Source organism: Delphinus delphis, chromosome 10 (genome assembly GCF_949987515.2).
Source record: "Delphinus delphis chromosome 10, mDelDel1.2, whole genome shotgun sequence".
Taxonomy (NCBI): Eukaryota; Metazoa; Chordata; class Mammalia; order Artiodactyla; family Delphinidae; genus Delphinus; species Delphinus delphis.
In genome coordinates this window covers 5087857-5097335 of record NC_082692.2, presented here as the reverse complement: position 1 = coordinate 5097335, position 9479 = coordinate 5087857, and the positions used below count along the sequence as shown (strand labels likewise).

The window sequence follows — 9479 nt, the reverse complement described above, 5'->3', positions numbered from 1 at the left end:
CTTTCTTTCTCCCCCAATTAAACAAAATCTTAAAAAACCCCTGCGGTATGGGGGGGATGGCAAGGTGGAGCACCAAGGACTTGGGGGGAGTGAAACTAGTGTGTCACCTACTGTGATGGCGGTTCCACATCGTGGACGTTTGTCCAAACCCACAGGACGTCCGCCACCGAGAGTGAGCCCTCGTGCCAACCGCGGCCTCCGGGGGACAGGGACAGGGGCCGTGCAGGCTCATCCGCTGTAGTGGACGCCCCCCGCCCCGGCGTGCTGCGGGTGTGAGGATGGGGCCGGTGGGGACAGAGAGTAAAACCTTCCTTTCCGTTTTGCTGTGAACCTAAAACTAGTCTTAAGGAAAAAAAAAAAAAAAAAAGACAATACGTAACAGGAAAAACTGGCTCGGGTGCAATTCAGTTTCAGTAAAGATGAGGTGCTTCCCTCCTTTCCTGTTCACGCCACGCCTCCACCCACCTCTGCCCACACCCCGCTGCCTCTGCTTCCAGGCTCCACTCCCACTGAGGCTGACGGGCTCCTTGTCCCTTCACTCAGGGTCACCATGTGGGCACCTTTAGCCCCCCCTTCTCCGGCAGGATCCAAACTCTGGAGAGTCAGCACTTAACCTCAGGGGGAGCAGGGCTGGGCCCTGGTGCTGGTGAGCGGGGAGGGAAAGCAGGTGGGAATGATCTGGAAGATTCCAGAAGGACGTGGGCCAGGCCGCCGGCCCTGCTGCTGCCTGGTAGGGCCCTGAGGCCCAGAGCTGGGAGGACGGCGTCCCGGGGGCAGGGCACAGGCCTCCCGGGGCAGATGGTACTGTCACCAGGGGTGGGGCTGGGCTGTGGAGGACACGGCAGGACGGCGGGCACCCCCGGCCACTGCGACTGTGCAGAGCCCGGGGAGAAATAAGCGGGCGCTTGAGGCTGGGGGACAGCTGCCAGCGAACCGCGGCCAGTCGGCTGACACACAGCCCTGGGTTCTGGGCCCCTGGGGAGGGGTGGGGGTGCTTAGGCAGGTGTTGCTTTAGGGCAGCGGGACTAGGCAGGTCTGGGGATGCCTCTAGCCATCTCCCGCCGGCCCGGTGGACGCCGGCTCCCCACCGTTCCCCGGAGGCCGCGGCCCCTTGGTCCTGGGGGAGGCCTGGTCGTGACGCGGGGGGTGTGTACGGTCCGCCCAGGGGCTGCGGTGAGGCCCCGGGCGCCTGGGCGCACCTGCCCCCCGCCAGGGTCCCCGTGCCCGAGGGAGCCCATCTTAAACAGCAAACAAGAAACACCACGGAGGTGGGGAGGAGAGAGAGAGAGAGGAAAGGAGAAAGGCTCTCCCTGCGTTTCGAACAAGGCTGCCCCCAGCCCCACGCCTTCGTTTTGCTCCGGGTCCCGCAATTGCCGGCCAGCTCTGGCGAAGGGACAAGCAGGTATCAGAAGACAGGGGCCCGGAGGTCCAGGAGGGAGGCGCCTGCTCCCAAAACTCAGAGCTGCGGTCGGGCCCATGCAGCACTCACGCAGCTTCGCTTCCTGGGCCGGGGCCTGGTTCCGGGGTGCGGTGGGGTCCCTGTGCCGCTACAGGTGGGTGGGTAGCTACACGGGCTGGAGAAGAGGGCAGGCGGGGTGTTGGAAGGAAGGTCCTGGTGCATTTCCTAGATTTCAGAGTTATTCCAGCCCAGACGACGGCCTCGGTGTTCCTGACAGCACAGCCGACGGGCAGGAGCCCGGGACTGTCTGTCATTCCTGGGACAATGGTTTTCGAACTTTCCTGGGCTTCAGAATTCTCTGGGAATTCCCTCCTGAGAAAAATTTCTGAGTCAGTAGGTCCGGAATTTTTAACGAGCGACCCAGGAACTCTCTTTAGTGGGCCTGGGTTGTCCACACCGAGGAGCTGAAGGGCCTCCCGTCTTGGAGGTTCTGCCCCAGCCGACGCCTTGTGGAGCAGATGAGCCAGACCTGCAGAGCCCTGCCACCCACAGAATCCTGCCCCCTAAGTTCTGGTGTCACTTGCTTTGCAGCAAAGAAGCTGGAACAGTCAGGAATGCACTGAGTAACCTTGGGAACGCACGGGCAGCAGCCACCTCGCATCTGCTTCCACATCTGAGAAGCAGGTGCTCCCAGTTTTCTGTAACTGCCGTTTCAGTGGACACCGCACAGCATCACAGACCCCCACGGCACCCACCTTCTGTTTTAACATTTTTCTGGTGGGCAATTTCATCCAACAAGGCCACCCATTAGCCAGCTGACCTGGGCTAGTCATTTCACCCTCGTCTCTGCTCCAAGGTGATAAGGATTTTTTTTCCTTCCCAGTTCACTAGACATGGGTGAAGAAGAGAGACAAAACCCACAGGAAAACAAGTTGCAACGTGCAACGTGCTGTATAAACATGTCCGAGAGTGAGGAAGGAATGGAAGTCGGGCCCAACTAAAACAGCTGCATTCAATAAATAAAGACAGCGCTGAGAGGCAAGATGACCGCTTTCACTTTTCTCTCCATATTTTTCTGCAGCTCCCAAATTTTCCAAACTTTTACTTAAAAGAGCTGCCCCCGGCCCTGGACCAAGGCAGGCTGGGGAGCTGCTGCAGCCTCGCTGGCCTCCCTGACTCTTGCGGGCGAGGTGGAGGCTGCCCGCAGCCAGGCAGGTACCTCCCTCCCTCCTTGGGCTGTGGCTTCCTTCCCCGAAAAGCAAAACGGGAAAGGAGTGCCCGCTGGTTTCTTATTTAGGACACTGACTTGGCAGCCGAGAATTGGAGGGGCCTGTTTTGTCATCGTTAAAGAGTAACCTTCAATTTCAAGTTTAAAATAAATCCGGTCCTCTCCCAAGGTCCCAGCCTCCCCGGGAGCTGCTGGTGGAAAGGGGGCCCAGGCGGCCTGGCACCCAGGCGAGGAGCTGGCGGCGGGGCCGTGCGCTGGAGGGCCCTTCTCACTCCTGGGCCGCTTCAAGGAGTCTTTGGAATCTGAGAGTCGGGCACCAATGCAGAAACTCAAGCAAGATTTCTGGGTGGCTTGTGTTCAGGCTGTGGCTGGAGCAGTGCCTGGTGGGAGGAGACGCCGGAAGGACCCAGAATCCACACAGTCCAACACCCGGCCTGGGCTTCGCCTCCCTCCCGCTGAGGTGGGGACCAGACCCTCACGCCCTCCCACGCAGGTGTCGACTCAGCAGGTCTGGGAGAGTGACTTTCTTAGTGCTGGATGTCCTGAGACCTGTCAGGTCACGGCGCCCCCTCGTGGCTCCTCTTCCCTTGGACTTGCCTTGATTCCCTATCTTCCTGGTCTAGTCCGTTTGTCTCCCACTGTTACAAACCTTCGTTCCGCAGGGAAAGGAGTCTTCTGTCTTTTTCCTCACTGTGTTCTCCATGCTGAGGACAGTGCCAGGTGCACGGCAGCGGCCCAGGCTACACCTTGTTGAATAAAGGCACCGTCGGGGTAACTGGATCCTGGGGAAAAACAAGCAAAACACCCCCAAAGCTCCATCCAGTTCAAGGCCTTATCCATGTTTTGACAGCTACAAAAGTAAAATTGATTTTTAAACATGAACTCCTTTCATTTCCCCATCTTCTAACAGGGATGGTAAATCGCGAAGGGGGTTTCTAACGGGGGCAAGCCGAAGGTGAAGCACGGCCTTGGGGGAGATGGCCCTTGGTTCTCTGGGGCCACCTGTGCTTGACTGGGATTCTTTGAAGAGACAACAGAAGAGAAAACCCAAGCCCACGGGTTTACCTGATAAACGCATGACGCTTGGGACTTCCCTGGTGGTCCAGCGGTTAAGACGTCACCTTCCACTGCAGGGGGTGTGGGTTCGATCCCTGGTCGGGGAGTTAAGATCCCACATGCCTCGTGGCCAAAAAAATCAAAATCTAAAACAGAAGCGATATTGTAACAAATTCAATAAAGACTTTAAAAATGGTCCACATCAAAAAAAAATCTTAAAAAACAACAAAAAAGGAAAACCGGCGCCCCCCCCCCCACCGCCCATCATTCTTGACGCTAAGGCTCCTTACGTAACTCGCCATCAGAGCCAAAATATAAACTGCCAGAAATGCCCACGGCCTCCCTCTTCCAGGACAGCTGCCTGGGCGGGAGGATGCCAGCCAGCCTGAGAGTCCTCCCCGTCTGCCCGGGGTCAGCAGGATGGGAGACTCAGCCTGGGGCGGGGGTGGGTGCCTGGGGGTGAGGTGGCCTGGGAGGAAGGCCTGCAGCTCATTCCCCAGGGGGAGGGGGCCCCGGTTGGCTCACAACTCCAAGCACGGGAGGTGACAGGGCAGATGAACTTCATCTCCTCTTCCTAAGTAACAGGCTTATTACTCTTTTGATAAATTCCATCTTTCACCTCCTCTATCCTTCTTCCAGCATCACCCAGACCCCCAGGGGTTGCACCCCACACACGCAGACATCGGTGGGCAGAGGGGCATCTCCCTGGGGTCTGCACCCTGCGTCTCTGGCATCCTATTCCACAGGGGCTGCCCCTTTGCCCTTCACACTGACCACGCGCAGTCCCAGTTCCCTGCCAGGAACGACCCCATCCACGGGGAAGGGGAGGGGCCCTTAAGTGTGCTCCTCGGTGGCTAGCGGCAACCCCACGCCCACGAGGGCTTGTCTCCTGTGAGCTGCTTGTTTATGTTACAACCATTCCTGAGTTATTTGGTTGTTTTATTAACACCGGTCAGGACCCCTCACTGGACCTCACCAAAGCCAGTCTGTCTCCTGGGGCTGCTGTGTGTATGGGGGTCCCGGAGACCTTAAGGGCCAGAGCCATCAACTCTTGTCCTGCTGGCGCTCAGAGCTGTAACAGGGTCAACTCGCTGGAAACATTTTCTGCAGTCAGCTCCCCTGAACCCAGGTTCCTCCAGGGCTGCTTTGAGATCCACTCCCAGCTTAGAGGATTCGGGACTTTGCCCTTCTGCTGCTTTACGATGGCAGATCCCCCAAACGTGGGTTCTGACCTGCTGTCTCCCAGCCCTGGGGTCACCCTCCTTTCCAGGCCACTCCCCTGTCCAGACTAACTCAGGACTCCTCTGAGTTACAGCAGCTCTCCACCCGGGGACAACTCAATCCCGTGTAACCAGGTTGGAGGAGGAGGAAAGACAAAGTGGATCCCGGGAGCGGCTGGCCAGAAACACAGCCCCTGGCGTCAGTGGTCGTGAGCAAGGACCGAGCTGCTGCTGCCGCGGCCCCGGAAGAGACCACCCTGGGGGAGCCAAGATGAGGGCATCAGGCAGCTTTGGAGATGCCACCCGGGCGAAGGCTCTCATGGGTGCCACGGGTGCCAAGCTGGCGGCGAGCAGGCCTGAGGTTTCCCCCGATGGCCACGGACACCGATGACCCGTCCCCAGCAGGCTGCGGCCTGGGGGTGGGACAAGCTGACAGGATCACAGCAAATCAGAGGACGGGCCATGTGACCGGCAACCTGCCGTTTTTAAAATATAACATTTATTGCTTAGATGGTTTGATACAGAACAGCTTTTCTTCTCATTCTGAATTTGGAAGTACTGTACAACTGAATACAAAGAGGAGCGAAAAGTACCAAAACCAAACCTGTGATTCTGTTCATGTGGCCTAAACCAGTTTTGTGCGTAACATGTAGCAGCAGCTTCTAAGTTCCCTTTAGAAGAATATGAACTGTACACATTCATTACTGTTTCCTGTTTAATGCATGGGCTGAAATCACTAGGATCAACTTCCTTCTGGAGGAAAGAGAGGAACAGAGGGTGGAAAGAACGGCGAAACTTCCTGAAACCGGCATCCGACTGTCACATAGCTTCCCCAGGGCTGGTGGAAAAAACAGCCCTTTGGGGTTTTTGTTTTGTTTTCACAGCCGGGAGTTTCATGTAGTGATTGAATCTCAGCATCGTGTCCATAAATCAAAGAGAAAAACAAAAGAGAGAAACTTGCACCTCAAAAAACTTTTCAGAAGATCCATATATATATATTTTTTTGTAAAAGCCCTGAGAGAAGGAGAAAGAGAATCAAACAAATGTATAGAAACAAATTAGCTGGACATGCAAACTAAGCTATGATTCACCCAGAGTTTAAACAAATCACAAATTTCACAGTTTAATATTGGGGGAGGGGACAGAACATCAAACAAATGATACATCTCTCAGCCTCACTAGTAAAATGTGGCAAGACCTTATCGACTACGAGGGTGCAGACAAGGCTAAATAAAGCTTTCAGTCGATGGCGACCACTGCGAGCGGCGGCCCCGGCTGGGCTGCGGCCTGGCGCCCGCTCCGTCTCGCCCCAGCGCAGAGTTAAGTCGTGGCCGCTCCCCACAACGTTCCGAATTTTCGTGTGGAGAGCTGCGAAGAAAAACAAAACACAAGCAACCCCAAGTAATAGCAACAACAAAAATAACAACAACAATCGTCATAAGAAATTAAGGGATGAATGAACTGGTTTTAACTAAGCACACCACGCTTGGTAGGAAGTGATACTGGGTGGGGGAATCATTGGTTCTGATTCGTGCTCACGTAGAGTGAAGAAAACCTTTTGAAATTGGTTCACACATCCCTAATACAGTTAAAAGTCATATATACCTCAACCTTTTTCCTTTCACATGCAAAGAGATCACTTTTTCATCATGTCAAGAACACACATAGCTTCCTTTGAAGCCCGGGTGGTTGGCTTTTGGCTACCAGGAGTTGGTGAGGAAGTGGGAGGAAGGGGGTCCTTGTGGTGGACGCAGGTGTAAGGACAGAGGAGCCCTGGGGGCCAGAAAGGGCGAGGGTCCCGGGAGGGGTGGCACGGGAGGCCTGAGGCACTGAGGCTGGGGCGTCCCGGGCGTCTGGCGGGAGGACAGGATGCTGAGCACAGCCCAACTACAGTAGGATCTGTTTCTTTTCACTGCTGGCAGCTACAGTAAGGGGGTCTATTGCCTGCAAACGATGCTCACGCAAGAAAATCCCGCCTCTGTGCACCCAGGGGTTCAGGCGATTCAGAAACTAGACACAACATGTTTATCTTCGAGCACCAACCCCAAATCACAGGAAGGTAAACATACACCTATTTTTCCTCTTCAATCTCGCATGTGCAGTTTTATTACCAGTAGTAGTATTTCATCGCTCCGCGAAGGACAGGAGCACAGGCAGGTGAGGCCTGGGCTGGGCTTGGCAGGAAGACCGCGAGGGACAGGTCCTGCTGCCTGGCTTTCCCGGAAGCCCAGGCACGCACCTCGCCTCCTCTCCCCTCCCCGGCTGCCCTTCGGCCCCGCAGGCGGGAGGACCACACGGCCCCTGCTGGGTTCTGCAGTCACGGAAGAAAGGCTTGTCTAAGTACAGTAGAAGAGCCACTGCCCGGAGAGCCAAGGACAGCTGCGGGCAGACGCTCACGCGGGGACCTGGGGGCGGCCCAGGTCTCCCAGGACAAATATTGCCCATTTGTTTCTGCTGACTGCAGAGACCAGCAAACTGATGAACTACAAATAATAATAATAATAATAATAATATTATTAATACATATACCGAAAAGGGGGGGGGAAATCAGATACATGACACCTATGCATGTTTTCCATCAGTTCAGTTGCCAGGGGAACTCTTATCTGTCTTGAAACTTGAACAGTAATGGCATATCTAACGCTGAGAGAGTGGAAACATGTACGAGGTCGAAGCTAGAATCTTTCCTGGTTTTGGCTTGAACCAAACTGGAAACCTTCATCAACCACATCCTGCAATATATCGAGGACCAAGTTACAGCTCCACCATGTAGCAAACAGAAAAAAAAAAAAAAGTCTAGTTGAGAAATGAGCATCTTATCCACATTTCCTCTGGGAATTTACATGAAATTCACATCACTTTCTTCCAGTTATTGGCCATGGGTATCCAAGGGCATGTTTTTTTTTTTCCCTTCTGTTTCCAGCTCACAGAACAAATGTTACTATCACAGAATTGCAAAAACAAGTTAACACACACCAAAACAGAAGGTAAAGTTAATGCTTAAATGAAAAGGTCCTCTCCAAATAATTCATTAAAATATTTGTTTTGTTTTTTAAGAAGTCATTTCGGGAAAACACAACACCCAAGACGACACCAAAGGGCTGGTAAGTAGTTAAGGCACTCGAGTCGAACGTGCTGCATCTCCGCATGGGTCTGTAAGGCTATGGCACTGAGCGAGGCGCCTGCCTCTCTCCCTACCCCCCTCCCCCTCCCTCCCCCACCCCGAGAGCTGAAGGGCACTGAGGAAACCTCGGGAAATATAGACTCAGGACATTTTGCTCTGCTGGCTTTCGTCTGTGTGCTGGGGGGCAGGCTGGGCTGTCATTCCAGGCCCAGGAGCGAGGCGCTGTCGGCAGCGGCCAGGAGGGGGTGGGCGGGCCTCCTGCCGGGCAGCTCCAGCAGGTCCTGCACGAGGGCCGCCGGGCTCTCCCGCTCAGGGTCACCCGGGGACGCCTGCTCCTTGGGGCTGCCCGCGGCAGCGGCCCTGGGAGCACTCCTGCTGGCCTCAGCCTGGCCGGCACCCGCCGTCCGGCCCGTCGCCCTCTCCTCCCTGCGGCCGGCGTCCTTGGGGGCCAGGCTCTCCTTCCGGCTGCGGGTGACGGCCACGTGGTTGCTGGCGAGCAGGGCCGAGTCGGCCTCACTCTCCGACACGGGGTTGGTGCCGCTGTGGGTGGACTCGCTCTCGCTGTCGTCCTCGCCTCGCTCCTCCTTGTCGCTGTCCTTTCCGTGCTGCTTGGGGTGCCGGGCTTTCTGGTGGACCCGCTGGTGGCGAACCAGGCTGTGCTTCAAGGTGAAGGTTCGCTCGCAGGTCTGGCATTTGTACGGCCTCTCTCCTGGGGGATGGAGAGAGATTCACGGCTGTCAGCAAGGCCACCGGCACCCACCTCCCTGCTCCGCATGATAGCAAGCGAAGGCCCTAGGGGGACGGCGGCTGGGCCGGGCCGGGCCTCCCTCCCGCTCACAGGAAACCTTATCTGTCTGAACTGGCAAAATGGGGAGGGAGGAGAGTGGAGGCCCACACAGTCCTGTCTCCTCGTCCTTCAGCCCAGGGTTTGCACACCTGATCCAGGAACCAGAGTCCCAGAAGCGGAACCTCAGGGACAACAAGACCGGCCTGAAAGAACCCAGTAGTGGCGTCCTTCCCAGGGTCGGGCACCATCGCCAGGGACCCTGTAGGGCGGCACCTCCCAAGTCGAAGCTGCAGGTATGCTGTGTTCTGACTCAGAGCAGCTGGGGCTTCCCCTCTCGCCTGCAAACACGGAGCTGAGAGCAGCTGAGAGCACCACCTGCCAGTACCCCGAGAATCTCTCTCTGCTGGGAGCCAAGCTCCGGTGCCCTCAAGTCCCAGCACAGGGCCGTGGGTGTGTGTGTGGGGCACATGTGCACCTTGGCCGCTGGGAGGAGAGGGAAGCTGAAACCAAGACACAGAGGAGCTTTTCTGTTTGGTGGGGGAAGAATCGCTTGTATCTTCTGGCTTCATGAGGACATCCAGGGGGCCTTTCTACCAAAACAACAGCCGCTGCTTTGGGGTTTGCAGCCTCAAGCCCAGAGGCGGTGGATTCCAGGAGGAGCAAGG

The 9479-nt window shown here is 56.2% G+C and overlaps 1 protein-coding gene across 8 annotated transcripts in view; it reads right to left on the bottom strand.

Annotated features, from left to right (window-relative positions):
- Positions 1-5038: 5038 nt before the first annotated feature.
- The window catches only part of RREB1 (ras responsive element binding protein 1), a 180792-nt gene continuing 176351 nt past the window's right edge, over positions 5039-9479 (bottom strand). For 7 of the 8 annotated variants that reach the window (XM_060023692.2, XM_060023694.1, XM_060023693.2 and 4 more), the window contains one exon: positions 5039-8736. In XM_060023692.2, coding sequence (XP_059879675.1) covers positions 8225-8736 — 512 coding nt within the window. In that variant the 3' untranslated portion in view covers positions 5039-8224. The remainder of the gene's footprint in view (positions 8737-9479) is intronic. The other variant, XM_060023696.1, reaches the window with a different exon arrangement.